The sequence below is a fragment of the Nipponia nippon genome, unplaced genomic scaffold, assembly GCF_047370975.1.
Source record: "Nipponia nippon isolate SJK-2023a ecotype South Korea unplaced genomic scaffold, ASM4737097v1 scaffold_31, whole genome shotgun sequence".
In the NCBI taxonomy this organism is placed as follows: domain Eukaryota; kingdom Metazoa; phylum Chordata; class Aves; order Pelecaniformes; family Threskiornithidae; genus Nipponia; species Nipponia nippon.
In genome coordinates this window covers 1298400-1326221 of record NW_028262349.1, presented here as the reverse complement: position 1 = coordinate 1326221, position 27822 = coordinate 1298400, and the positions used below count along the sequence as shown (strand labels likewise).

Genomic DNA, 27822 nt, shown 5'->3' with positions numbered 1-27822 from the left:
AATTTTAGCGGCCATTTCAGGGGAGAAACCAGCTCCCCCCCGCAGCAAGCCAGGAAAAGAGAGCCCTCCAGCCCAGGCCTTCGTTCCTTCAACAAGTTAACAGGGTTTGGGTTTTTTTTTTTTTAATTTTTAATTGGGTTCCAACACAACAAACTTCGCACAGAAAGGGGAGACAGCGGGTGCATTCCTCCCTGCCTTCACCGGCTGGGCCTGGGGGGGCCGGGGGGACGCTGGCAGGGGCCAGGGCGGCCCCTGCAGCCTGGCTCCGCATGCAGGGTGCAGAGGGCCGGGGAGAGCCCCGAAACGGCCACCCCGAAATGGCCGCGGGCTCTCGGCGTCAGCCTGAGCGTCGCCTCCTCGAAGGCCTTCACCGCCAAAGCGCAAACGCCTCCGCAGCTCGAGGACTCCTGCAGCCCTCCCTGCCCGCGCAGGCGATGCGCCGCAGGGGCAGAGGCCGCGCGCTGCCCGTCACCGGGCTGGGGCTGCGCACGATTTGTTTGGGAACATCAGAAGGAAGGCCAGCGGGATGCCGAGCCAGCCCCGAGCTCCTCTCGGTTTGGCAGCCCCGGTTAAACACCAAGGTAAGCACCGCCGGCAACGGAGCCGCTGCCTGGTCGAGGGTTTAGACCTTGGGAAGGAATTTCACTCCCAAAAGATGGGAAAGGGGAGAGGGAAGAGAGGAAAACCCAGTGCCTGCTCAAGGCGAGGGGCAGGACTCCGCCGTGGCTCCGGGGCCCTCCCAAGGGAGCTCACCGATTTCTTTTTGCCTGGGCCAGCGGAGAGACCAGAGGGCTGCGGCCGAAGGGGCGCAGAGGCGGCGCGGCCAGGTTGGCGCCCTCGGTCCGGCGGCGGGGCGAGCTGCTGAGCCGACAGTCTCACGTCCCCTTCCCCAGGCCCACGGGGCACTTTCTTGCCTGAGCCTGGGAGCGGGCAGGGGAAGAAGCGATGGGAGAAGCAGCAGCTTCCCTTCTCGGGGCAGTTCTTGGGGGGCTGCAGCCCCTCCAGGACCCCTCCTGTCCCCCAGCAGCGTGTGAGGCTCTGGGCATGGCCACCGGGAAAGTCACAGGGAGAAGCCTGGCACCGGCGTCCTGCGCAGACACGGCAGGAACCATGCTGTGCTGTGTTATTTCTCCCATTCCCCTTCGAAGACGGAAGGTTATTTTCTCTCTTCACCACAACACCGCGCTGACAGAGCTTCTGCTCCCGTTGCGGTTCCTCCTCCCCACCTAACGCACCGCCAGGCGAGATCAAGAGGAGAGAGGTGGCCGGCAGCAGGCAGGGCCAGCAGCGATCCCAGACTGGAATCTCTTCGGGGACATCCCAGCACCGAGGACGACACGAGCAACAGAGGGCAGGTGCCTTCCTCATGACGGTGGCAAAACTTCACCCTGCAGAGGACGAGGGCGCGGCGCAGCCACGGTAGAGAGAGGGATGAATGCGGTTTGGCTCAGGTCCAGGCTGTGAGCGGGTTAACGCACGGTGCTAGCCAGCGCGGGGGTCCCTACCTCGGCAGGCGGCAGCGCCGACGTCGCACCTCGCAAGCGCTGCCCGTGCTGAAGGTCTGGAAGCGAGTTAGTGGCTTTTTTTGTAAGACAACAACTGAATTCGGAAGCGTGAAGGTAGTGTTTGTTAGTCTGTCCGGGTCGCTCCGCACCAGCTGCCGGGGAGGGGTGAGCACGGGCCGTCAGCGAAGACGGCCGGACGCTGCGGGGTCCCCAGGCGAGCCGTGGCCTCGTGCTTATCTTAAATCCAAGAACAGAGAAAGACAGAAAGTGGTGGCAGGGAAGGGAAACAAAAGGAGAGGAGGTTCCTTGTGTCTCCTGTTTTCATCCGAGCGGAGCCCCGGGGCTCCAGCCCGCTGTCCGTGGGGGACGATCGGCTCTAGTTCTACTTTTGGCTGTTGTAAGCTTTGTGCCTCTGGTTCATGGGGTTTTCTGGAGACTTCATCCACTCCTTCTTGAGGAGCTGCTTGAGCTGGGACAGGCGCATGTTGGGGTTCTCTTGCTTCAGGCGTGGCAGATTGACCTCTTCAAAAGCTGTGAAGGCAGCTTTCATCCGGCGCTCGGGGTGCCGGTCCAGATCATTGGCAACGCTGCCGGGAGGGAATTCAGAGAGAGACGTGCATCAGAGACACCTCCCGGCAGGCACAGCCGCTCGCCCCGCTCTGATCCCCTGTCAGCGCAACCCAGCGCGTACAGAATAACGTGGGTGATAAAGCAGAAAACCCTGTGATCCTTCCCCTACCCGCTTCAAATACTCTCCGCAGAACAACAGGGCAGGGGACGTGTCCTGTTCTTGCTCTTGAGATAGAAAGTCACAGTCAAAGCGTAAAAAGAAGCCAGTTCTGGGGGAGGGAGTGTCTGCAAGAATTTCTCGTAAGGAAAGCGACGCCTTCAAAGGAGAGCACCGCTACGGTATGGCCACGTACCTGAGGACAGCAATGGCATCTTCAATCGTCCTGGCCTCCACTGATCCTTCCTCCAGTACCCTTCTGTTGATGTTCTCTTCCAAGGGCACCTCCAAGTGAGTCTTCTCCTTCTCCACTGCACAGGGAGGGGGGAAAGGGAGAACGTTAATGTCAAATCCAGCCCGCGCAAAACCCTCAGAAGAGGGTTTTCCAAAGCCCTCTGAAGAAAGTGCTGAGAAAACTCAGCCAGAGTTCAGTCCCAGTCCTGGAAGAGAAGAGTGCCGCTCCGCAGCTCTGTTTCTCCACCTCAAGGTGACAGGAGGTTTCTTTTTCCCCCATTTGGGTGTTCAACACAGGCACAGCAAAGCACGCAGCACAGAATAGCTGCAGGCAGCTCTTGCTTTCCGAACACCTTGCCCTTCAGCAACAGTAGATGAAAAAGGAACGGCCCCCCTTCCCGCTCCCCAGCCTCCCACAGCTGTCAGGGCCTTTCTACGGTACCACCGAACCTGTATCTGCATTCTCCTTCTGCTGCTGGTCTTTTCTGATTGTCTCCTCGATCTGGGCCCTGGTGACTTTGCCCGGAGTGACCTGCTTGGGTGACTTCCCTTTCAGCTTCGAGTCTTCCTCCTCCAGCAGGCGCTGCAGCTCCTTCTTGCGCTCCAGCTGCTCCAGCCGCCGCTTCTCCCTCTCTTCCTGGAAGGGAGAAAGGACCACGTCACCTCCACCCTTACGCCTTCGTAAGGTGGAGAGGTCAAACTGCCCCTTGCAGGAGCAGAGAAGCCCGCTCGAACAGGAGCGGGCACCTCACTTCTGTAGCTAACACAGCGCTGCCCTCACGAGACATCGGCTCGTCCCCCCCAACCTCCAGCGAGACAGCGAGAGCCTGGCCCGTCCCTTCAGAATAATAATTCCCCCGTCCCTGCCCCGCCTGCAACCACGCGCCGGCTCCCCGTGATGTCCGTACTGCGAAACACAACCCCGCTGTCGAGAAGGAGCGGGAGGTGCCAGCCAGGACGGCTGACAATCAGATTAAGTTTTCCACTTTAATTTTAATAAGTGGTCGGAGGTTGAAAGTTCAGCAGTTGTTTGAGACAAACCAGTCAAGAGGCTGAATTCGTCCTCAGGTCTGGCTCACGCTCTTCCAAGGAGCCAGGGCAGGCGGTTAGACCGAATCCAACGAGCAATGCAGCTCTTGGGGTAATTTTAAAGTGCTTCACAAGGAGTTTAAGAGCCACTTTGCCCTCCAGGGTCCAGGGAAGAGGGTGACAAGACCATGCAACAGGCCCTTCAGGGCTTTCAGCACTTTGGCTTCAAGTTTTTTTTTCCTCTTCTCCCAAAGCCTGTAAAAAGCCTGGCAAAAAGAAAGAAACAACAAGTGAGCGCCTCTGTCTGGGGCAGCGTCCCGTGCTGCAAAGCACTTCGTATTTAGGTTAGTTATGTGGACGCTTAATTACGGCTCTCATCCATTACTCACAGGGATGGCACAACGAACTCATCGAGCATGAACGGAACGGGTTTACTCAAAGGCAGCTGCCCAGGAAAACCACCCCAGCAGTAACGCAACCCGCTGCCTTCATCGGTGTTTAAGGAGTAGGAGCAGAATTACGCACGTTGGGGTAGGGCCCGCTTTGGAGACGGTAAGCAAGGCCGGGGTTTGAGACTCTCTTAAACAAAAAAAAAAAACCCAGAAGCCACTCCACAGCTCAAGAGTTTAAAGAAAGACCCATCAAAACACAGAATCAAAGCCCGCAAACATCGAATCAAAACACGCCCTCAGGCTGCTGCTGCTTCTGTCAAGCGCAGCAAGGACCAGGCCTTTCAACCCGGCTGCGAAGGGAAGGGAAACCTCGCCTCCCTCCACTCCGAGCAGCTGGGGCCAAGGATGGGAAAAGATCCATTAGAGGGATGAAGCCTTTATTACAACTGGCAGTCTTCAAATTCTTGGTCATTAAGCACTTAGTGTCAGCGCCTTGAGACACGATGTCCCGGCAACTGGACCGTGCACGATTTCAAAGTGCAAACTCATTTATTTAAGACATCGGCTTTCCCTGCCCGCTGCTTTCCTGTCAGGCCTCTCCCTCTTCTAGTAAAGGCTGAGTAAACAAAGGTACTCGGTCTCCCAGATTAGGAGGGATTTTGGCCACTCCTAGAACAGGAAGGGTGTCACGAGAGGAGGGGGAAGACTGTCTTACCCCCCTAATTACCCCCCTAAAACTGTCTTACCCCCCTAAAAATTTATTCACAGGGATATACCTGAGCAAGAGCAGCCGCAGGAGCTTTGCCCACCCTCACTCGGCACAGCGCAGGACAGCTCCAGCTCCAGGTGGGATCTCTAGCTCGATCACCAGCCTCTGCTTGAGCATCAGGCAGTTTTAGGGAAGAATGCAGGAGAAACCCCAAAACTGGAGAGATTAATGTGCCAAAAGAGGAGGAGGGCCACAGAAATCACCGAAGGTCCAGCAGTCAGAGTAAGCCACTTAATTAGTTGTAAAGCACAGGCAAGAGAAGCAGCACTGCGTATTCGGGATACCGGTATCGTGCCTAGAACACGGGCTAGCACAAAGAAACTGTCCCCCGACTGCTCGTCCCGTCTCTGGAGCTCAGCGGTGACTGACCAAGGTAACCCAGAGAGGGTGCTGGCACGGTGAGCACCCCGGCAGGGCTGCAGGCACGGCTGTGGCTTGAATAATTCAGGAGACAGATAAGGAGTGGATACACAGGTACTAATGACCTAAGGGAAGGGAGCAAGACATTTCGGAACAGAAATGTTATTTATAGATAGAGAAGATTATCTTTTACCCCTGCTTATTACAGAAAGGGAACTGTCCTACAAGGCAGCTAGCTCAGCAGCCTGTCTCACACCACACAGCCCCAGCTGGGACAACGTCTGACAGAGCAGAAATTCAAGGATAATGCTCTGCTGCCGTTAGCTCCTTTCAAACAAAACTCTCCAAAGAGGACACATCCACTTAGCGAAGAGCAAACAGAGGCACAAGGAGGGTGCAGAGCCTCCCTGCTGCACTGCGTGCTGCAGGGCACCTCCGGTTACTCCTCTCCCCCAGCTGCCGGGGTAAGCTGCTCCCTGCTCTCTGGCATTTACAGTTGAGTTTCTATTTGTGGAAAGTAAATAAGCTGGCACTGGTACTAATTTGTCACAAGACCTGCAAAATCTACGTGCTCAGGTTTCCCCAGCGGCCCGTCACGTCCAGGTCTGCTCTGCACCTTCCGCGGTGCTCAAAAGCAGCAGCCCTGAGCCGCCTGCTCGCTGATCCCAAAGCTGTCATTTTTGAAGGCTTTTTTCAGGTTGGGCCAAACCAAACGAATCCTTTATGAATCAGCTTAAATGTCCTGATGAAAGAGAGGCTTGGATTTGCCTAAGTGAAACGTACCGCAAAGCTATTAGACAACTAGAATAGAAATGAATAATTTTCTCCCTCTACATTGCTGCACTCCGCAGGGCACGGGGAGGAGCAGGGCGTGAGATTTCTTTAGCTGGACACTCCCATTCCCAAGGATTTGTGTGTTAAAATGGGAGCTTCCAGCCTCGCAAAGAGCTGCCTGAGCAAGGACCGATTCATTAGCTTTCAGAACAGCTTCCCACCTGCTAGACAGAAGGAGAAGGTCCCACACATGCGGCTTTGAGAGCAAGCGGTCAAAGGAAGCGGCAGCGCTCCCCATCAACCGCTTAGCACGAGGCCCCGAGGAGGGCTGGAGAGCGTGCCGCCAGCCTGGCGAAGCACGCCACTTCTTGCAAGGCAGAAGGGCAAAGCAACGCAAAAAAATGATGCAGTTGGAAAGCGAGAGGGGCGTAACCGACCTGGAGCGTGTCTAAGTGCTCGCTGGGCTATCTGAGGTACACCGGAGCTTTGAGACGAGATCAAACACGCCCTTTCCATTGCCCACTGGCAGTCAAGGCAAGCATCGAAGGGATACTGGAGCCTGGGGGAGTTGGTTCTGGGGCCTGAACCCCAGCCTGGTGTCATCAGGTATCTCTCCACTACATCTCTGTCTCCTGCATTTCTCATTCAGGCCATCAGATTTCCGTATTGCGTACCTGGTACTGCGCAGACGTCCTCCAAAGAGGGAAGAAGAGTCATTTGACCTGTCTTGCATTTTATCTGAATAAGAGCTGGTGCTCGCAGCTGAGTAATTCTGCACTGAATCACAAGAGGAGCGGGGAGAGAAAGTCACCGCTCGCCTGCCTGCAACACCACTGCAGCTGGGACCTGCCGGTACACGAGCCTGCCAGCCCACACCCCGTGACCGAGGCTAACGGGAACGAGAAAGGCATAAAACTCACACCAAAAGAGTCACTGCTCCCTTGTGCACTATCTGCGCTCTTCTAGAACAAGCGCTCGCCCTGCGTTTAACTCGAATCTTTCCCCAGACCCTTTGTACACAAGTACAAAGCATCTCCTTGCTCCCACATCATCCGCACGCCCTCCCTTTGCCGTTCCCACCGAGGGCACCAAGTGAAGCTGTGGGAGAGACCTCCGTGGGATGGTGCTGCCGACACCACGACACGCCGGGCAGAGAGGAAGGTGCCAAGGGGCTTTGAGTCGCTGCTGAACAACAAGGGGGAACCGCTTTCCTGGCATATGGGCACTCAGCCAACAGAGCCCAGGCAAAATACAGCCTGAATGGGGAGAAGGGCTTGTCCTCCCTCAGCCAGGCAGCCCCGGCAGGAGTTTGGGAAGGAGACTGGGAATTCGGCTGCGTCCTTCCAGTGGACACCTCGGCTCCAGCCACAGTCCCAGCCAGCGAGATCTTCCTGCGTGTACCCACAGGGCACAAAGCAGCTAAACCCAAGGTTGCCAGAGAGAAGAAGGTCTGACTCCCGCTGTGAGACCTCTGCCCTTGGCAGATATTCCACCGGTCCTTTCTTCCCGTAATGCTCCAGGCAAAGGAAGGGTTTGCCACCCTTCCAAGCCTGCCCGCAGCTTCACCCAGGACACACACGCGTCCGTGGCTGTTCCACCACCAGATGCACTTTAGCTAATTGCACAGAGCAAACCACGCTGTGACCAGGCTGACGAGGAGCGCCGTCCCCCGAGCTGCAGCCTAACCTTGCACAGGAAGCGTGCAAAGGGATGGAAAGGATGAAGACACCCGAATATTAAAAAACAAGCAGTTACCCAGGTAAAACTCTGAGTCTTCCAGCAAGAAGGAGGCAGATTTTGTGCTTTCCACCCAGAGCTCTCCAGGGAAGGTAAAAAGCCGCGACTTGCGCTGAAGTGCCAGAGGAGGAACACACACATCGCAGGCTGGCGATATGAGCTCAGATGTTCCTTTATGCATCACAGAGCCACCAAACAAGCATCATCCTCCGTTAGCAGAGATCAGCTCCCAGGGTTGCTCTCAGAGCAGGGAGGGCTGGCATTTAAAGAAACCCCAAAACGCAGTAAAATCAAACAACAGGACAGTCATCTGGCGACAGTGAATCTCACGACAGCAGGCACTGCATTGTGAACATGAAGCTTCCCTATGCCCAAGTGCTAACGCTGACGTGCATCGCTGCTCCGTCAGCAAGGCCACCAGCTGGCCAGGCAGAGCCACCAAACCCCAGAAGAGAAACAGAGCTCTGCGCTCTCCCTTGTTTCACCGAGGCTCCGGTGGTCACCTAGGGGGGGAAAGGGATTAAAAGGGGTGCGCAGGTTTTGGTCTCAGCACGTCCCAAAGGATTTCAGCCACTCCTGCCTGCTGGCAGCACAGGAATTCTGCACGGCTGTGCTGCGGTGCCGTTAATGTGTTACTGCCATCGCCCGGAGAGCTGGGGAAGAGCTGTAAGAGCTGCTCGGCGCTGACTGCAAGGTGCTGAGAGCATCCTCCTACGCACACCGCCATCCCCTCCTCCGGGTGCTGTAGCTGAGAGCAACGCGAGTCCCTCCCGCAGCATATGGCCGTGGCCGGCAGCGCTATTTCCATGCCGGCACCACCCGCGGAACAGCTCCTTCTCCAGGGAAGTTTGACTCCTGTGAACGGTTTGGTTTCTGTCCTCTCTAGGATGAGGATGGAAAGTCGTTTACAATCTGAGTCACACATCGCTTCCCTGCCGGGATGCGACGGGGCACAGGCAGCCTCTTCTGTTCTCCGTGGGGATACTCCAGCCTGACGGCACTGGAGACGCAGCTGAGGAAGGTTTCGCTGATTGATTTCCCCCAGCAACCCGCTCATTCCTGTCTGTTGAGCACTTCTCACCTACACAAAGCCCCAGCCTTTGCTCAGGTTGCGGCAGCGCCTGCGTGAGGCTCCGGCAGCAGGATGAGCCCTGCGCAGGTATGGTCAGACTGGGAGTCCTTCTGGCAGGACAGCTCCCCAGCTGAGCGGAGGCTTTGGCTGCTGCGAGCTGCAAGGTCCCCAGGGGGGCTTGGGGCAAGCGAACGCGCTAAACCGCAGCGTTCCGGTGAAATTCAGACCTAGAGACCATGGCTACGCTGATGCAGGGAGAGGGGACGGCTGAGGTGCGGAGCGGAAACCGCCTCGCTGGTTTCTTTGAAACCCAGTCTGAGGCTCTGGGATGGACCCTGGTTTTCCAGTTCGCATTTCCATCTCACAACACAGCTCCCCTCTCCAGACTCCCACGCCCCTGGTCTGCAGGAGGCTGTTTTGGAAGCCCAGTCAAATAGGTCACCGGTGGCCAAGTCTTAAGTAGAGCAATAATAAGTCCTTGTTCCAGGAAGCAATTAGGCAGCATTACGGGATTGCACTGGGGAACAGCGCACAGGAATCCTAATTCCAAACGTCAAGACACGCATTAGGGGTGAACTCACGCAGACGTACGCAGCTATCAAGGTCACGGGGACGCGCTGGCTTCCGTCCTGCCTGCCCGGCCTGTGTGCTCGAGTAGCAACACACAAAGTTCAGTAAGCACTGAATTCACCAAGCAGCACAATCCCAGTAACCCCATATATCCCATTTATGTCACCAACAGAAGCCCTGGCTGGTTAGCACAAGGGTAAAGAAATCATTTTGGAAGAGGCAGCTAAGCTATCGCCAACAATTGTTTCTAGAAAAATCCACAAAAGCAGAAGGTAGAGTTGCCTAACGCGGACGCAGAATAATGTTTAAAACCAAATAACCCAGAAATGAGCACTAAAGCGCTCTGTTTATTGAACACCGAGGCAAACGGGCGCCCAGGGCAGAGCGAGAGCAAAACAGAGAGAATTCTTTGAGACACACACGTCCTGAGGTGTGGCACACCAAGCTGGGGAGGAAAAAAAAAAAAAAAAGCTTTGCAACCCTTAACCCTGCTGATTTCTTTTTCCTTCTACAAAAATCAAAGAAAAATTAAGAAAGGAAAAGGAAGAAAAAAGCTAAAGAACCACTTGCTCAAAAGTCAAGCCCTGCAGCACAGTTCCTGATCTTAATTCAGTTTTAAATGACTCCAACAATTAAGCTTTTACTGCCTCCCTGGGGAAGCCAGCTCTAAGATCCACCAGATTTCTGAATTACACATCAAAGCTTACACTTACTCCCACACTCGGCTTCTTTTAGCTCCCAGAGAAGCCACTAGTTCCAGCTCTTCTGCCTAAAACTAAGCGCAGGACAACGTGTGGAGAGACAGCTACGGCCGGGGGACAGAGGAGGAGAAGCAACCCTGTCTGAGCAAGCCTGGATTTCACGGCCTTAGCAAAGGACTGGCCAGAAGACACCCTTCTACCTGACCAGCCATTCACCTTCCTTTGTTCCTTCCTCATCACGTGTTTGTCTTCATCCTTCCAGTAGGCATCTTCCAGCTCCTGCTGACGTTTGGCATCGGCTGCTGCCTTTGCCTCAGCTTTCCTCGCGCGGGCAGCAGCCGACTTGGTATTTTCACCTTGGAACTTCTTGGGCATCACTCAAGGTGCTCTGCAGAGGGGGAAAGAGGTTCAGATCCTTGCCCTGGGTAGGATCTCGGGTTCGCCATCACCCCGGGAAGCAGGAACAGCTGGAGCTCACACCATGAAAACCCCTTTTTCTTATTGCCTCATACTATTTCAAAATCCTGGGCAGAACAGATCTAGCAACATCCCAGCTCACCCAGGAGGAACTCTGCTCGCTCTGCCCCAGATCCTCAGCGGGACACAGCCCCTCCCGCCTACTCATTGCGCTGCAACACCACAACAAATCGGGCTGCTGGGTTCCTGGTACCGAGGCAAAGGCACCACTGCCCTGCAAGCCAAAAGACTGCTGCTGAGTCAAAACGAAGCTGGGTGCTTTCCTTCTGCACGGGCAGGCTCCGGGGGGAACTCCCTGCTGCCAGCAGGGCGGGATGAAGCAGCGCAAACGCAGCCCCGTGGCCCCACTCAGCTTGGATAAACGGCCCCGCAGACCTGCCGTATTAATTTCCCCTACACCATCAGGGCAGGAAAAGTCCTAAAAGCCAACGGAAGCCTCAAAATTAACCAGGCGCTAAGAAAGGGCCTTCTCCACAGCACGCTGCACATGCAAACACCACGATCTGGATCTTAAATCTTTACTTTTAATGGCAGATCACTATTTGCTAAACAAGAAACAACAGAGGAGGGCTGATGTTCAGGGCTGGCTGCTCGAGTCCCAAGCTTTTCAAAGCCTGGGCTGGGTTAAATCCCTTCTCCTCTCCGATACGTGCTCTGACCCTTCCTGAGGAGCACGATCCGGGCTGGGCCCCGGGGCAAGGCTGCGGGACGGGACGGGACGGCACACACACGCCTGGGAGGGCGAGGGATCTGCCCCCCCCGGGGCTGCTCCCCCCGCCGTAAGGGCCCAGGGCCCGCACCCAGAGCCAGCCCGCCCCAAGGGCCGGACCCCTGCTCCGTGCCGGCGTCCCCAGCCCCCCCCCCCCCGCCTTGGGGCCCCACAGAACCCCCCCGCGGCGCGGCCCGGCCCTCCCCTCCCACCGCAGAGCCTCCCCGCCCGCCCTTCCCCGTTTGCTCAGTTAAGGGCCAGCTTTCCCCCTCCGCCCCCTCCCCAAACCCCCGGCCTCTCCCCTCCCGCACCCCCCCACCCCTTCCCCTCTCCCTTCAGCCCCTCTCCTCGCCCCCCCAGGGCCCAGGCCTGCCCCCCCCCCAGCCCTTCCCCCTCCCCTCAAATCCCCCCAGGCCTCCCCGCCCCGTCCCCCCCCGCCCTTCCCCTCTCGCCCGGTTCCCCTCCGCACCCCCGGCCCGGCCCCTCCCCTCAGGCCGGGGCCGAGGCCTGGAGCCGCCGCCCGGGCCCGCTCCTACCCGGCCCCCGCCGCTCCGGCCGTCGCGGGCGTTGTGCGTCACCGGTACGCGCCGTCGCTCCCGCGGAAGGGGCGGGGCGAGAGGCGCCGACGGTTCGTCAGGGCTCGCAGCCCGCCGCCGCCATCTTTGCTAAGGGCACGGCCCGCTCCGCCCAAGCTACGGCGCCAGGCCTGGCGGCGGCGGGGACCAACGGCGAGGAGCGGCGGGCCAGACGGCGGCCCTCGCCCGCGGCAGCGCCTGCAGCGCGGTGGGCAGGCCGCGGGAGAGCCCGCACTCCGCCCGCCACTGCCGCCTCCCCTGCCCGGTACAAAGATGGCGGCGCGGCCGAGCGGCTCCCGCGGCGGCTGTGGGCGGGGCCAATTGCCCCTGGGTGGGCGGAGCTTGGCAGGGTGCGGCCCGGTGTTCTGGGGTGGGGCGGGGCTTAACAGGGCGGGGCCCATTGTCACCTGGAGGACCTATGGGGCGGACCTCATTGTTATCTGGGTGGGCGTGGCTCGACAGGGTGGGGCCCATTGTTATCTGGGTGGGGCAGGGCTTAACAGGGCGGGGCCAGTTGTCACCTGGGTGAGGCTTAGCGAGGCGGGGCCCATTGTCATCGGGGTGGGGTGGAGCTTAGCAGGGCAGGGCCCATTGTCACCGGGGTGGGCGGGGTTTATCAGGGCAGGGCCCACCCACCCCGCCCCGCCCCGCCCCGCAGCCCCCCCAAGCACAGGCTCCCCCCCGGGGATGGCTCCTCCTTTATTGGGGCTCCGGGGCAGGGCCGCCCGCGGCGGCACCCCCCCCCCCCCCCCCCCCCCCCCCACCCGGGGCTCTCCTGCAGCAGCGGGGCGGTGGCGGGGACGGGGACGGGGACGGGGACGGGATCGGGGGGGCCCCGGCGGGGGCCGCCCTCCCCGTCCCCGGGGGTCTTGGTGCCCACGGGGGTCGCCGAGGATGTCCGCTTGGCGATGTCCCACCACAGCACGCCCGGGGGCAGCTGCGCCCGCCTGGTGGGCCCTGCCGGAAAGGGGGGTGCCATGGGGAGGGGCTGCAGGGGGGGGACCCCCACCCTGGGGCGGGGTCGCGGCCCCGCCCGGCCCCAGCCTCACCTGCCAGGGAGCTGAGCAGGGCCCCGGCCACCGCCGTGCCCAGGGTCCCCAGCGCCCCGTAGTACAGGTAGGAGATGGCGTAGAAGTCGCCCACGCCGGCCGGCCTGCGCGGGGAGGGGGCAGGGACCGGTGGAGGTGGCGGTGTGATGTCACAGTGAACAGGGAAAGTGGTGTGATGTCACAAGGAAGAAGGAAAGCATTGTGATGTCACAAGGAACAAAGACTGCTGTGGCATCACAGTGAGCAGGGAAAGCGGTGTGACATCACAAGGAACAAAGCAAGCAGTGTGACATCACATGGAACAAGGAAAGTGGTGTGATGTCACAAGGGACAAGGCAAGTGCTGTGACATCACAAGGAACAAGGACAGTGGTGTGACCTCACAGTGAACAGGCAAAGTGGTGTGACGTCACAAGGAACAGGGAAAGCGGTGTGACACCACAGTGAGCAAAGCAAGCAGTGTGACATCACAGCAAGTCACCCGCGCCCCCGTACCCCCCAGGCGCCGCCCCCCCTCACCGGGCCGGGGCCGGGGGCTCCTGGCAGCAGGGCAGGGGGCCCAGGAGGGTGCGGTTGGCGCCGGCGGTGCGGTTGTAGAGCGGGCAGAGGGCTCCGGAGGCCGGCAGCACCCCCATGGCGGCGGCGCTGGGCGGGTAGAGGGTGCCCCCCACGGCCACCCAGAAGGAGAGGGCGAAGCCGGCGGCCAGGCCCCCCAGCACGCCCTGCGGCGGAGGAGAGGGGTCCGCACAGCCTGGGGAGTGGGCTGCGGCGGGACCCCCGGCACCCCCAAACCCCCCGGACTCACGGCCGTGCTGCACATCGGCAGGAACATGCCCAGGACGAAGGCGCCCAGCAGCGGGCCGCTGATCACCCCCATGACGGTGAAGGAGCCCTGGAAGGGGGACGGAGAGCTCTGCCCCACCGCCCTGGCTCGGGGGCGAGGAGGAGGAGGGTGCTTGGCTCAGCCCCAGGCCCCCCGGCTGCTGCAGCCCGGGCGGCTCGAGGGCTCTCCGGCAGCCAGTGGCGTGTGGCCGGGTCCCGCTCGGCCAGGCAGAGCCAGCGGGCAGGGGTGGAGGGGGCAGCGGGGCAAGCTCAGCCCCGTGCCGGATCCGGCCCAGCGCACCAGGGCTCACCTGCAGCACGCCACCGCCCAGCAGCGAGGCCAGAGCTGCCACCATGATGCAGGAGGTGCCGTAGATGAGCGCTGCAGGGCAGACGGGAAAGGCTCAGCAGCACGGCAGGGCCCAGCACGGTGCAGTGCAGCATGGCACGGTGCAGTGCAGCACGGCACGGCATGGCATGGCATGGCACGGTGCACTGCGGCACGGCACAGTGCAGCACGGCACAGCATGGTGCAGCATGGCACAGCACGGTGCAGTGCAGCACGGCATGGCACAGCACGGTGCAGCATGGCACAGCTCAGTGCAGCACAGCACGGTGCAGCGCAGCACAGCATGGTGCAGTGCAGCACGGCATGGCACAGCACGGTGCAGCATGGCACAGCGTGGTGCAGCATGGCACAGCTCAGTGCAGCACGGCACAGCACAGTGCAGCGCGGCACAGCACGGTGCAGTGCAGCACGGCATGGCGCGGCACAGGACGAGATGGCACGGCACAGCACGGCACCATGCGGTGCACCATGGCGTGGCACAAAACAGCGCTGTGCAGCACGGGATGGGGTGGCATGGGACGGCGCGGTGCGGGTCGGCGTGGCCCCCGTCCCCACTCACACAGCCCCTTGGAGATGAGGGTCAGCCTCCGCGGTGACAGCGTGGGCAGCCTGGGCTTGATGAGGTCCTCGATGGTGACGGCCGCCATGGCGTTGATGCTGGTGGAGGCCGTGCTGGGGCGCGGGCAGGCGGCAGCCCTCAGCCCCGACGCCAGCAGCCTGTGGGGTGGGGGTGGGGCGCAGCCCCCTTCTGTGGGGAGGTTTGGGGTCCCCTTGGGGCGAGGGGTGCCCCGTCCTCACCTGAGGGTCCCGCTGTAGGCACAAGCCAGGAACAGCCCCGGCACCCCCGGGAACGTCTTGAAGATGTCAAGGACCAGATAGGGCATGTACTGCGGGAGGAGGCGGCTGCATCGGGGGGGCAGGACCCCGGGGGACCCCAGGCCCCGCAGCGGGGCTGGGACAGGGACCCGGGGTCCGGCCCCTCCGACCCGCTCGCCCTTCCACCTCGCTGCCCTCAATTTGGTGCTCGAGAGGGCAGAGCCAGCGGGGGCCGGTACCTGGTCCGGGGCTGAGATGTAGCCGGCGAGGAGGGGATCGCAGTCCTTGTACAGCGCAAACATCACAAGGCCACAGGCCACCGCGCTGGAGACGATGCAGAAGAGCCCCACTTGATTCACCAGCAGCGCCCTGCAAGCACAGGGCATGCCTGCCTGAGCAGGGGTGCAGGGGCCGTGCAAGGGTGCAGGGGCCGTGCAGGGCTGCAGGGGCTGTGCAAGGGGCCATGCAAGGGTGCAGGGGCTGTGTAGGGTCCACGCAAGGGTGCAGGGGTGCAAGGTCCATGCAAGGGGCTGTGCAAGGGTGCAGGGGCTGTGTAGGGTCCATGCAAGGGTGCAGGGGCCATGCAGGGGTGCAAAGTCCATGCAAGGGGCTGTGCAAGGGTGCAGGGGCTGTGTAGGGTCCATGCAAGGGTGCAGGGGCCATGCGGGGGTGCAAGGTCTGTGCAAGAGTGCAGGGTCCATACAAGCATGCAGGGGCCGTGCAGGGGTGCAGGGTTTGTGCAGGGGTGCAAGGGCCATGCAAGTGTGCAGGGTTCATGCAGGGGCTGTGCAGTGGTGCAGGATCTGTGCAAGGTCCCTGCTGGGGTGCCGGGTCCGTGCAGGGGTGCAGGGTCTGTGCAAGGGTGCAGGGACCAGGCAGGGGTGCAGGCACTGGGCTCCCTGAGGGGCACAGGCTGCCGTGCAGCCACCCACCCCACCCAGGGCAGCCCCTCGCCCCCATGCACCATCCCACACGGAGCGAGATCCAGACGATCCCCGCGGCCCCGGGGACTCACAGCTTGGCCTCCCTCTCGGTCCTGCAGGCCACGTAGCGCTGGACCTGGGCCTGGTTGACGCCGTACATGGAGAGCCAGACCAGCGTGCCGCCCACCAGGAAGGTCCAGACCGTGTACCGGCTCCGCGGGTCCGGGTTGAAGCTGGGCACAGCGGCACACCGCCGGGGTGGCCGGGTGAGCCGGGGCCGGCACCGGCCCCCCAGCAGCCCGGGGCAGGGGGAGCAGGCTCAGCACACAGCGGGGTCCGGGCACTCACTCGATGAAGTTCACCCTGGAGCCTTTGGCGGCGATGGCCAGCACCCTGGCGGGACCCCCCACCAGCAGCACCCCCCGGATGATGATGGCGATGAAGCCGGAGAGCATCACGAAGACCTGGAAGACGTCCGTCCAGATGACAGCCTTCATTCCACCCTGCACCAGATGGAGCTGCAGGTGAGCGCTGGGGACCCCCGGGGACCCCCGGGACCCCCCGCTCCGGCCCTCACTATGGTGGTGTAGAAGGTGCAGATGACTCCGGTGGAGAGCAGGGACGCCCAGATGTCCAGACCGGTCACTGAAGGAGACGGAAAGGTGCTGAGCAGAGCCCCAGGGTGCAAACGACGCCGGGGGTGGGACGGGGCTGAGACGTCCCCACTGCAGGGACAGGGACGCGACGGGGAGCAGCCCCCACCTCCCCACCGCACCTTGGTTGAGGATCAGGGCGGGGGCGTAGATGACGATCCCCGTGTACAGCATCTGCGGGAAGAGGGGGGTCAGCGCCCCAACCCACCAGCACCGCGGGCACCGGGCAGGTGATGGCTGTGCCGGCAGGGACAGGGACAAAGTGTGACGCTGCCGCCAAAGCACGGCGTGCAGGCGCTGGAAAAACACTGGGGTTTTCATTCAAAACAAGGCTCCTGCCGGGCGCTATTTGCTTTGAGCCATGGAAAACACGAGCACGGGAATGAGGACGCTTCCCGGGGGTCCAGGGCAGCGTCAGCGCGGCCAGATCCAAGCCCCACCGGGTGCCATGTCCCCACCGTCCCCATCCCACCCGTGTACCGCGGACACGCACCGTGGCCACCACGTACTGCACGGTCCCACACAGCCGGATGCTCCTGCTGAACCGCCGCTCCAGATACTGGGGACAAGGACAAGGGGGTGCATTGGGTCCGTCCCAGCACCGGGGCACCCCAGGAGCTGCTCCGGGGCAGGATGTGTCCCCCTGTGCCCACCTCGTAGGTGCTGGTGAGCCCCAGGCGGTAGAAAACAGGGAGGAAGAGCTGGGCGGTGAGCAGCGTGTTCAGCAGCTGCCCCACGCACATCCAGAGGAACTTGGCTCCGTACCGGTACGCCTCCGCCGGCACCCCCAGCACCTGGATGGCCGACATGAAGCTGGCCGAGAGCGAGAGCCCCACGGGCAGTGCCGACATCCGTCGTCCCCCCGTGAAAAAATCCTCCGAGGTCTTCTGGCCGCCTTTGGCGAGGCCGTGGAAGAGCCCGATGCCGGTGGAGATCAGCAGCATCAGCCCGAAGACCCCGTAGTCCCAGAGGCTGAAGGTGAGCCGCTCCGGCATCCACACCTCCAGGCTCCCCGCCGGGGCCAACGTGGCGGCTGCGGTGGGGGTTAGCCCCCGGCCAGGCACCTGCGGGCAGACAGGGACATGGCACAGGGACACGGCACGCACGGCTAGGCCAGGGCACGGTGGCACCGGTGCATCTGAGGGTGGTGAAACTGGAAGGGGAGAAAACTCGGTGCAATTATCATCTGACATGCGACGCGCAGCAGAAAGGACTGAGCACGGAGCAGAGAGCGCCGCTGCCTCCCCGTCCCTCCTGTCCCGTCCTGTCCCATCCTGTCCCCGTCCCGGGGAAGGTCTGTGCCGAGCATTCGGCTGCAAAGGGCAAAGCCCAAACTGCAACAGGGACGGCCCGAGCTCGGCAAGGCAATTGCCCCAAATACCTCCCGGTTCAGAGCCCGCAGCGAGAGGAGACCGGCAGCGCTCGGTCCAGCTGCTCCGGAGCGCACCGGGCACCGGCTCCGTGGCTCCAGGGAAGCGCCGGCACCTGAAGGACGCGGCCGGGAGGGAGCGATCCCCCCAGCCAGCACAAACAGGGAGGGGCAGAGCCGCTGCCGGAGCCAAATGTATCTCCAGCTGAGGGGACAAAACAAACCAAAGCTAAAGGTTTACCCAGAAAAAAGCAGCTCGATTGCAGGCAGCTGCCTGCAGACTGGCAAGGACGCGGTGGTGAGGCGGGGAGGAGAGCGGGGCAGCACGCAGGGGGCTGCCCGGGGGTCCCTGGGGACGCGGGGAGCCCGGCGGGTCGGACGAGGCTGCTGCGACGTCCTCAGCAGGCGTCGGGGCGGCGTTGGGGCGAGCAGGGCCGCGGCGAAGGGCTGGCCGTGCCTCGAGCTCCTCCAGCCTGCGGGGCGGGCGCCGGCGGGAGGCAGGTTCAGGGCATCGGGGAGGGACCCTCGGCGGGGAGGACGGAGCCGTCGGGGGCCGCATCCATAACCCCTTCCCTCCCGCACGCCCCAGCGCCGGCTAACCCTGGGCCACCGTCAGCGGCGGCACAGCAGCCCGTACCCTGGCGAGCAGCACGGCGAGCGCGGGAGCCGGCCGCTGACCCTGGGGCACGCAGGGCCAGTGGGATGGCTCTGGCCGCTGGGATACGTGGCACCCTGGCCCAGCTTCCTCGTTCCCCAGCACAAGCACTGCCTTGTCTTGCCTGGCTCCTGGGCAGGTTTGTCCCACGGGGATTTCTTCCTCCTGCCCTGAACCCTGGGGACGAGGCTGGGCTTGAGACCAGGGAAGAGCCCCGACATGGGGACAGCCACCACAGGGGCACTGTCCCCTCCGAGGCATTGCCGCATGGCAGAGGAGGGTCCCTGGTCCCTAGGGTCTTGCTCCAGCCCTGGTGGCCTTGTCCCCAACGCCCATCCCCAGGGACAGGGCTGGCCAGGACCCCCTTCCCTGCCTCGCCCCCGGTTTTGCCTCCTTGCTGAGCTGATTAAAGCAGCAGAAAGGGGAAAAACAACGAGTGGTGGCTGCTGGGCCCGGCCACATCCGCAGGCGGGTGCGTGCGATGCCGCACGGCACCGGGGCCAGGCACATGCCCAGCCCCACGGCAGCCCCGGCGCCACGGTGGCCCCGACGGTGCCCTGGGGCTGGGCTGGCCGGGGCAGGATTGGGGTGAAGGGGCTGAGCCCATCCCGGTGGGGCCGTGAGTGGGGCAGGGAGGGTCCCAGCAAAGGGGTGCAGGGGGGCCAGGGGTGCGCGGGCAGCACCCAGCCCCTCGCCCCACGCGGTGGGGTGGGACAGGGAGGGGGCTGGGATGCCCTGGCTGAGCGTCACCCATCCCTGCGGTGCCCACAGCACCAGGAGGCGGCAGGACCAGCAAGGCGCCCGGGTCCATTGGGGTGCTCAATGGGGCGCCCAGCACCAAGTGGGGTGCCCGGGGCTCCCTGCCCCTTCACCCCCCGGCTGGTCCCTGCACCCTGGGGCAGCTCCTTTCTGTCTCCCACCCTGTACCCCCTCCCTCGCCAGGAAGCCACCCGCCGGGGAGGCTGCTGGCAGGAAGGAAGTCACCGAGGGGATTTTTTGACTCTATCCTTCGCTCGCAGCCGCCTACGCAGCCCAGGAGCCCCAACACGGCAGCGCAGCCCTGCCTGGGACCCGCTCCCCAGGGCCGGAGCACACGGGTGCCAGTGAGGCCGCCGGCACGGCAGCAGGTACCACACCGGCACAGGGGGTTTCGTGGGGTCTGGCCAGCCCAGCCGGGCACAGGGATGGAGCTGGGTCCTCCCTGCCCACGCCTGGGAGCGATGCAGGGCATGAGGGCTCGGCCCTGGGCCGGCTGGTGATGAGGAGCAGCCGTGGGACGGGCTGGGGAGGGTGGCTGCCTGTAAAAATGGCTGTGTGCCTCAGTTTCCCCTTCATCCTTCCCAGGACGGGCTGACCCCAGGCCTGGAGATGCCGCAGGCTTGGCTGCGGGGTTTTACCCCGGGGAGGATGCCGAAGGAAACGGGTGGGGAAGGGCACATGTGGGGCAAGGTCCTGCCCCACATGGGGGTCACACCGGGGAGGGGGACGGTACCGTCACCGGGGGACCATGCTGCCAGCTGAGCCCCCCTGTCCTTGCAGCGCCCGCCATGGCCCCGCTGGGCGAGGACACCCCGCTGATCGGGGAACGCTCCTGCAGCCTCTCCTCCACCGAGACCGGCACCCTCCAGGTGTACCTGTACCACCAGGCACCTGCCCCCCGCAGCCCCCCCGGCACCACCGCCGGCGTCCTCACCTTCACCTTCGGCGAGTACACGGCTGAGGAGCTGTGCATCCGCGCTGCCAAAGCCTGCGGTGAGCATCGTCCCCCCAGCACCGGCAGGCTCGGGGCAGCGGCTGCGGGCTCGGGGTACCGGCCGTGCCTGTCCTCGGTGGAGGTCACAGCACCGCTCTGTCCCCAGGCGTGCTGCCCGTCTGCCACCCACTCTTTGCCCTGGCCACTGAGGATCTCAGCTGCTGGTTCCCTCCCAACCACCTCTTCACCGTCGATGACTCCCGCAGCCAGGTCGTGGTGTACAGGATCAGGTACAGCCCGCGGGGACGCGGCCGTCCCAGCCCCAGCCCGGCTCCCTGGGGAGTCTCTGATAGGGGCTGTGCGCTATGGGGGAACGTGGCACTGAGCCCCCTCCACTCTCCCCATCAGGTTCTTCTTCCCCAACTGGTGTGGGCTGGGACAGTCCCACCGCTTCCAGCTGCTGAATGACCGGGCCAGCCCCGTCCTGGACTACCCCGTCATCGACTACCTTTTTGCCCAGGTGAGCCCTGCCAGGCTGCCATCCCTGTCCCCACACCTGGGGCCGCAGGGTGAGGTCCCACCTGGCTTCTCGGGTGTGTGGGACACGTTAAGCTCAGCGTAGTGATGCCCTTCGCCACCCTGGGCCGTGCCACTCTCCTCCTCCTCCTCCAGCACCCACCGGTCCCTGGCCACGACGCCTGCAGGACATGGGTCCTCCTACCCCGCTCAGCTGGAGCTGCTTGTGGGCACCCCACACGAGGCATGGGGCACCCCAGGTTGCTGAGATGGGGGTCGCTGTGGCCCCCGGGCGATGCATGCCCCAGGGATGGAGCCGGCTCCGCTGCCCCCCGGACAGCAGCAGGAAACCAGAGCCCGGGGCAGGATGTGACCCACGAGGGCACTGGGGCACGGGGCTGGGGCTGGAGCCACCCCACAGCCAGCCCAGCGTGACGGGGGCGTCAGCAGGGGCCACCCTGGAAGCTCCCGTTAGCTGGGGGGGACGATACCTGCAAGGGTCTCGCGCATGGACTGGGGGTCTTGGGGTGCATCGGGCCTCCTGGCTGCAGTGTCCCCGGGCAGGAGATGCACCGAGCGGGGGGCTGGCGCGGGGACCCCCCACCCAGCCTCCGCGCCCTCCCCAGTCCCGCAGCGATTTCATCGGGGGACGCGTGGCAGTGGCGCTGAGCCTGCCCACGCAGGAGGAGTGCCTGAGCCTGGCCGTGCTGGACATGCTGCGCATCGCCAAGGAGAAGCGGCAGAGCCCCGACGAGGTCTTCAGCCACGTCAGGTGAGCTGGGGGGGCTGGGGGCCGTGGGGACAGCCCGACACCCGTGGGGACAGCCCAGCGTCCCTGGGGACGGCCCAGCACCCACCACTGCCCACCTCCCCGTCCCTGGCAGCTACAAGTCCTGCATCCCCGAGCCGCTGCGGTGCCAGATCCAGCAGCACAGCTTCCTCACCCGCAAGCGCATCCGCCGCCGCTTCAGCAAATCCCTGCGGAAGATCGGGGGCTGCCAGACGGACGGATGCTACCTGAAGCTCAAGTACCTGCTGGACCTGGAGCGGCTGCAACGGCACTGGGCGGAGGAGAGCTTCCATGTGCGCTCACCCGGCTCCACCACGGACATTGCCATCCACGTGGCCGGCGAGAGCGGCGTCTCCTGGAGCTGTGGCAGCTCCGAGGTGCGGGTGGGCGGCTGTGCCGGGGGTTCCCGCGGTGGGGCGAGGTGGGGGACGTGGAGGCCAACCCCGGTCGTGTCCCCCGCAGAGCCGCCAGCACTTCTGCGACTTCCCCGACATCGCCGACATCAGCATCAAGCAGGCAAGCCGGGAGGGCGGCCCAGTGGAGAACCGCATCGTCACCCTCACCAAGACGGACAACCGGGTGCTGGTGAGCCGGGGAGGCGTGGGGGGAGCCCCGGCGGGGCGGGGGGCCGGGGCTGGTGCGAGGCTGACCCCCCGCCTGGCCCCAGGAGGTGGAGTTCCCCACGCTGCGGGAAGCTCGCTCCTTTGTGGCTCTCGTCGACGGCTACTACCGCCTGACGGCAGATGCCCACCACTACTTCTGTAAGGAGGTGGCCCCTCCCCGGCTCCTGGAGGACGTGGAGAACCAGTGCCACGGGCCCATCAGGTGGGTGCCGGGGACCCCCCACCTCGCCACCCACAGCCCACGGGTGATGGGGGAAGACATCACTTGGGGAGGAGCCACGAGAGCGGCGAGCACCGGTCCCCAACCTGCCCGCTGCTCAGGCGATGCTCAGGCCACCCCGGTGCCCACCGGGTCTGGGGAGAGCGTGGCGGAGGGGTGAGCAGCGGGGGGCCCCGGGGTCTCCCCGAGCGGGACCCCGCTGCGCCCGACCCAGCCCTGCCCTTCGCAGCTCGGAGTTTGCGGTGAACAAGCTGAAGGTGGCGGGGAGCCGCCCGGGGTTGTACCTGCTGCGCCGCAGCCCGCAGGACTTCGACAGCTACCTGCTGACCATCTGCGCCGAGGTGAGACCGGCACCGGCACCGGCTGGGGACCGGGGTGCCGGCGCTGCACAGCATCACGCAGGCTCCCGTGCCGGGTGCTGTGGGTGTCACCGGGAGCGGGGAGGGACGCAGGGCTGAGAGCTGGTGCTTGCAGGGACGGTGCCACCGGCGCTGGCCCGTTGGCACGGGGCTGCCGCGGGCACCCGCAGGGCAGGAGGGGCTCGGGGGCTCCTGGGGGCACCCCGCGCCGCTGAGCCTGGCTCTCGCCCCGCAGACCCGCTCCGGCCAGGACTACAAGCGCTGCCTGATCCGCAGGGACAAGGACGGCAACTTCTGGCTCTCGGGGGTGGCCCGGCGCTTCTGCAGCCTGCGGGAGCTGCTGGGCACCTACGGGCGCTGCGGGCTGCAGGCAGAGGGTGCCCGCATGCGCCTGGCTGCCTGCTGCCCGCCCCTGCCCAAAGGTGACGCCGCTGCGCCGGGGCGGGGGACAGGGCACGCCCGTGGCGGTGTGACGTCATAGAGCGGGCTGTGTGAGGTGACAGAGCAGGTTGTGTGAGGTCACAGACCTGGCTGTGTGACGTCACAGAGCAGGCGGTGTGACATCACAAAATGATCTGTGTAACATCACAGGGCTGGCTGTATGACGTCACAGAGCAGGCAGTGTCATCATGGAGTGGGCTGTGTGACATCACAGAGCAGGCTGCGTGGCATCATAAAGTGGGCTGTGCGATGTCATAAAATGGGCTACGTGACATCACAGAGCAGGCTGTGCGAGGTCACAGCGTGGGTTGTGTGAGGTCACGGAGCCAGCTGTGTGACATCATAGAGCAGACTGTGTGAAGTCACAGAGCAGCTTGTATCATCACAGAGTGGGCGGTATGACATCATAGAGTGGGCTGTGCGATGTCATAAAATGAGCTACATGACATCACAGAGCAGGCTGTGTGACGTCACAGAGTGGGCTGTGCGAGGTCACAGAGCGGGTTGTGTGACATCATAGAGCAGCCTGTATCATCATAGAGTGGGCGGCATGACATCACAGAGCGGGCTGTGTGACGTCACAGCCCGCCCCGGCCGCCCCTGACGGCCGCTCCCCCCCCCAGAGAAGTCCAACCTGCTGATCGTGCGGAGCGGCTGCCCCCAGCCCCCCGGCTCCCCCGCCGCCCCCCGCCGCAGCCTCAACCAGATGATGTTCCACAAGATCGACCCCCAGAGCCTCGTGCGGGTACGGGGGGGCCGGGGCGCCGGCGGGCCGGGGCGCACGGGCAGGGACGCCCCCCCGCCAGCGTCCCCCTCTCGCGGCAGGGCGAGAGCCTGGGCCAGGGCTCCTTCACCCAGATCTACAAGGGCGTCAAGCGGGACCAGGGGGAGGACGGGTACTACCAGACCGAGGTGGTGCTCAAGGTCATGGACAGCAGCCACCGCAACTGCTCCGAGGTGAGGCGGCAGCAGCCCCCCAGGCTGGCACCGGGGGGTCCCCACAGCCCCCCCTGAGCCAGCCTCTCCCCGCTCCCAGTCCTTCCTGGAGGCAGCCAGCATCATGAGCCAGCTCTCCCACAAGCACCTGGTCCTGCTGCATGGCGTCAGCCTCGGGAAGGACAGTGAGTGCCCGTCCCCCTCGCCGGGCAGTGCCGTGCCATGGCCGCGCTGACGGGAGGGCACGTACCGGACCTGCCCGTGCCATCCCCCCACAGGCATCATGGTGCAGGAGTACGTCAGGCACGGGCCCCTGGACCTCTACCTGAAGAAGAACCAAGGCGAGGGCAAGGTGACGACGAGCTGGAAGCTGCAGGTGGCCAAGCAGCTGGCATACGCCCTCAACTACCTGGTGAGCCGGCTGCCGGCACGGCACGGGGCGCCGGTGTCCTGCAGTCTATGCGTCCTGCAGCTCCTGTGTGTCAGCATCCCACAGCTCTTCCGTGTCCTCATCCCACGGCTCCCATGCATCCGTGTCCCCAGGGCTCCTATGCGTCCCTGTCGGCCCACCCCGGCTGGCGCCGGCTCAGCCTGGTGCATGGGGCTGCCCCGCAGGCCGGGGCTGCGCTGACGGTCCCGGTCCCTCTCCCCTCTCCAGGAGGACAAGAAAATCACCCACGGCAACGTCTCTGCTAAGAAGGTGCTGCTGACCCGGGAGGGGGACATGGCCAGCGGCAGCCCCCCCTTCATCAAGCTCAACGACCCTGGAGTCAGCGTCACCGTCCTGGCTAAGGAGAGTAAGTGCCTGGGCTGACCCAGGGCCTCGGGGAGGGTGGCAGGGCCCCCCGGCGGGTGCTGAGCGGGGCCGTCCCCCTCTCCCCAGTGCTGGTGGAGCGCATCCCCTGGGTGGCCCCCGAGTGCCTCAGCGACCCCAAGAGCCTGGCGCTGCCGGCCGACAAGTGGAGCTTCGGGGCGACCCTCTGGGAGATCTTCAGTGGTGGCAACATGCCCGTCAGCCTGCTGGAGCCCCAGAAGGTGAGGCTACCCCATCCCGCTGCATCCCAGCCCTCCCGCTCCATCGTTCCTGCCCCATCTCTTTGCATCCCAACCCTCCTGCCCCATCCTGCTGCATCCCAACCCTCCTACCCCATCCTGCTGCATCCTGACCCTCCTGCCCCATCTTATTGCATCCCGACCCTCCTGCCCCATCTTATTGCATCCCAACCCTCCTGCCCCATCCCGCTGCATCCCGACCCTCCTGCCCCATCTTATTGCATCCCGACCCTCCTGCCCCATCTTATTGCATCCCAACCCTCCTGCCCCATCCTGCTGCATCCCGACCCTCCTGCCCCATCCTGCTGCATCCTGACCCTCCTGCCCCATCCCGCTGCATCCCAACTCTTCTGCCCCATCCCGCTGCATCCCGACCCTCCTGCCCCATCTTATTGCATCCCAACCCTCCTGCCCCATCCTGCTGCATCCCGACCCTCCTGCCCCATCTTATTGCATCCCAACCCTCCTGCCCCATCCTGCTGCATCCCGACCCTCCTGCCCCATCCCGCTGCATCCCAACCCTTCTGCCCCATCCCACTGCATCCCAACCCTCCTGCCCCATCCCGCTGCAGCCGGGCTCTGCTCATCACCTTTGGGTGATGCACAGCCTGGTGCGGGGTGCGGGGGCTGTTCAGAGGCTGCTTGGAGGGGCGCAGGGCCGGGCACCCCGCAGCCAGCCTGAGCACCCTCTCCCGCCCCCGCAGAAGCTGGATTTCTACCAGAGCAGCCTCCAGCTCCCCGCACCGAAGTGGACGGAGCTGGCCACGCTCATCGCACAGTGCATGGACTACCAGCCCCGCCGCCGGCCCTGCTTCCGCGCCCTCATCCGGGACCTCAACAGCCTCATCACCTCCGGTGAGCCCCGGGACGGTGGGGGGCCGGGCTCCGGCCCCCCCGGTGCCCTCACTGCCCGCCTCCCCCAGATTACGAGCTGCTCTTGGACCTGTCGCCCACCGACGCGATGCTCCGGGACAGCTTCTGGGGGTACGAGCCCCTCGCCATGTGCCAGGACCCCACGCACTTCGAGGAGCGGCACCTCAAGTACATCTCGCTGCTGGGCAAGGTGAGGGGGGCAGAGGGGGCCCCGTCCCCCAAGACTCGGTGCACGAGCTCCTTGCACCCCCCCTTACCTGCATTTGGGGCGTGAAGCATCCCTGGCTCCCGGGAGGATGCTTTGCCCTCCAAAGCTGAGAAACACTTGGTTTGTGCCCACGGCCTCACCCGTGCATGGGATCTGGGGGGGACAAGGTGCTGGGGAGACAGTGGGGGTCTCTGAGACCCCCCCCGAGACACCCCAACATCCTGCATCCCCACTGGCTCTCCCCGGCCAGGGCAACTTTGGGAGCGTGGAGCTGTGCCGCTACGACCCGCTGGGCGACAGCACGGGCGAGCTGGTGGCGGTCAAAAAGCTGCAGCAGGATTCGGCCGAGGAGCTGCAGGATTTCGAGAGGGAGATCCAGATCCTGCACTCGCTGCAGCACGACTTCATCGTCCAGTACCGGGGCGTGTGCTACAGCCGGGGTGAGCACGGCGCGGGCAGGGAGCGGGCAGGGAGTGGGCAGGGACCAATGCTGCCTGCACCCGGCCCCGGCTCTGCCCGCATCCTGGCCGGCGGGTGATGGATGTGCGTGCAGGGCGGCGCGGGCTGCGGCTGGTGATGGAGTACCTGCCCAACGGCTGCCTGCGGGACTACCTGCAGAAGAACCAGCCCCGCCTGGACCACAGGACCCTGCTCCTCTACGCCTGGCAGATCTGCAAGGTGGGACCGTGCAGGGGGGTGGCGGCAAAGGGGGTCCCGCTCTCCTGGGATGGGGCCGGAGCAATGGCACAGCTCACCCAGGGGGTCGCGGTCCAGCTGGGATGAGCCCCCGGGGATGCTGCGGGGTCCCGGCCCCAGCGAGCAGCTGCATCCCACGCAGGGCATGGAGTACCTGGGGGCGCAGCGCTGCGTGCACCGGGACCTGGCCAGCAGGAACATCCTGGTGGAGAGCGAGACCCACGTCAAGATCGGGGATTTTGGGCTGGCCAAGCTGCTGCCGCAGGACAAGGACTATTACGTGGTGCGGGAACCCGGCCAGAGCCCCGTCTTCTGGTGAGGGTGGCACCAGCGGGGGGACATGGGGCTGCCGGCCCGGCCGGATCCGGTGCTCAGCACCCTTCTGCCGGCAGGTACGCGCCTGAGTCCCTGGCAGACAACATCTTCTCCCGGGCATCTGACATTTGGAGCTTTGGGGTCCTCCTCTACGAGCTCTTCACCTACAGCAACAAGAGCAAGAGCCCCTCAGAGGTGAGACCCCCCTCCCCAGGGCTGGGGTCCCGCTGCCCCCACCCCAGACCCGGTACCTTTGGGATGAGCCCCCCCCCCAGCCACAGCAGCCCCATGCTGACGGCCGTCCCCGTGCCCGTAGGAGTTCCTCCGCATGATGGGCACCCAGAAGACGGTGCAGATCGTCTGCCACTTGCTGGAGCTCCTGAAGGACAACCGGCGTCTCCCGGCACCGGCCGGCTGCCCCGTGGAGGTGAGAGCCCTGCCCGGGCTGGCAGGGGTCCTGGGGGCCACCCTGCTCCCCTGATGGCCCCGTCCCTTGTCGCCAGGTCTACATGTTGATGCTGAGCTGCTGGGCCTTCACCCCCAGCACCAGACCCACCTTTGGGGAATTGGCCCCCAAAATCGAGGCGCTGCGGGACAGCCGGAGCAAAGCCCGTGGGTAGCCCATGCCGGCCGGGACCCCGGCCACCCACCTCCTTCCCCAGCAGCGGCGGTGACAGACGGACGCACAGCCATGGCAATGCTTCAATGTGCTTTAACGGCTGCGGGGCCAGCGGAGGGGTGGCAGCGCGGGGGGACGTGGCCCCCATCGCCCCCCCTGTGCTTCCCCCTCCCCTGTGGCAGGCAGAGACCCCCGCCATGCCGCTTGTCTTTTA

At 64.1% G+C, this 27822-nt stretch overlaps 3 protein-coding genes across 4 annotated transcripts; 1 reads left to right on the top strand and 2 right to left on the bottom strand.

Moving 5' to 3' along the window:
- Window positions 1-98: 98 nt before the first annotated feature.
- On the bottom strand, window positions 99-11795 carry CCDC124 (coiled-coil domain containing 124). 2 transcript variants are annotated; one of them, XM_087769358.1, is made up of 5 exons: window positions 11593-11795; window positions 10087-10258; window positions 2917-3103; window positions 2429-2543; window positions 99-2092 (listed from the first exon to the last, which is right to left on the bottom strand). In XM_087769358.1, the coding sequence occupies exons 2-5, from the start codon at window positions 10243-10245 to the stop codon at window positions 1888-1890; spliced, it is 666 nt and encodes a 221-aa protein (XP_087625484.1). In that variant the 5' UTR covers window positions 10246-10258; window positions 11593-11795; the 3' UTR covers window positions 99-1887. The 2 variants fall into 2 exon arrangements, with proteins under 2 accessions (XP_087625484.1, XP_087625486.1); XM_087769360.1 differs by having other exon boundaries at window positions 11526-11618.
- SLC5A5 (solute carrier family 5 member 5) lies at window positions 11631-18615 on the bottom strand. The gene is made up of 17 exons (XM_087769725.1): window positions 18249-18615; window positions 17853-18084; window positions 16896-17306; window positions 16736-16801; window positions 16365-16416; window positions 16167-16234; window positions 15938-16092; window positions 15682-15822; window positions 14906-15035; window positions 14649-14737; window positions 14410-14522; window positions 13813-13883; window positions 13485-13571; window positions 13199-13401; window positions 12681-12784; window positions 12396-12588; window positions 11631-11829 (listed from the first exon to the last, which is right to left on the bottom strand). The coding sequence occupies exons 1-17, from the start codon at window positions 18533-18535 to the stop codon at window positions 11631-11633; spliced, it is 2601 nt and encodes an 866-aa protein (XP_087625851.1). The 5' UTR covers window positions 18536-18615.
- Window positions 17200-27743, top strand: JAK3 (Janus kinase 3). Its single transcript, XM_087769299.1, has 25 exons — window positions 17200-17220; window positions 19286-19393; window positions 19806-20018; window positions 20126-20249; window positions 20368-20479; window positions 21102-21247; window positions 21360-21642; window positions 21728-21850; window positions 21933-22090; window positions 22338-22449; window positions 22703-22889; window positions 23532-23653; window positions 23734-23865; window positions 23945-24029; window positions 24123-24256; window positions 24503-24641; window positions 24728-24879; window positions 25602-25752; window positions 25821-25960; window positions 26229-26418; window positions 26532-26656; window positions 26817-26989; window positions 27067-27184; window positions 27306-27416; window positions 27493-27743. The coding sequence occupies exons 3-25, from the start codon at window positions 19814-19816 to the stop codon at window positions 27607-27609; spliced, it is 3339 nt and encodes a 1112-aa protein (XP_087625425.1). The 5' UTR covers window positions 17200-17220; window positions 19286-19393; window positions 19806-19813; the 3' UTR covers window positions 27610-27743.
- The last annotated feature ends 79 nt before the right edge of the window (window positions 27744-27822 follow it).

Coding starts and splice junctions, on each gene's coding strand:
- SLC5A5 (XM_087769725.1), bottom strand. CDS start 18,535: ATGCGGCAATGCCTCGGAGGGGACAGTGCCCCTGTGGTGGCTGTCCCC. Junction 15,823..15,937: donor TCCAGGGTGAACTTCATCGA/GTGAGTGCCCGG, acceptor CGCTGTGCCCAG/CTTCAACCCGGACCCGCGGA. Junction 13,884..14,409: donor CCTCATCTCCAAGGGGCTGT/GTGAGTGGGGAC, acceptor TCTGCCCTGCAG/CGCTCATCTACGGCACCTCC.
- CCDC124 (XM_087769358.1), bottom strand. CDS start 10,245: ATGCCCAAGAAGTTCCAAGGTGAAAATACCAAGTCGGCTGCTGCCCGC. Junction 2,544..2,916: donor GAAGGAGAATGCAGATACAG/GTTCGGTGGTAC, acceptor CTCCCTGTGCAG/TGGAGAAGGAGAAGACTCAC. Junction 2,093..2,428: donor GATGCCATTGCTGTCCTCAG/GTACGTGGCCAT, acceptor CCCTCCCGGCAG/CGTTGCCAATGATCTGGACC.
- JAK3 (XM_087769299.1), top strand. CDS start 19,814: ATGGCCCCGCTGGGCGAGGACACCCCGCTGATCGGGGAACGCTCCTGC. Junction 21,248..21,359: donor GAGGTCTTCAGCCACGTCAG/GTGAGCTGGGGG, acceptor CGTCCCTGGCAG/CTACAAGTCCTGCATCCCCG. Junction 26,990..27,066: donor GGCCAGAGCCCCGTCTTCTG/GTGAGGGTGGCA, acceptor TTCTGCCGGCAG/GTACGCGCCTGAGTCCCTGG.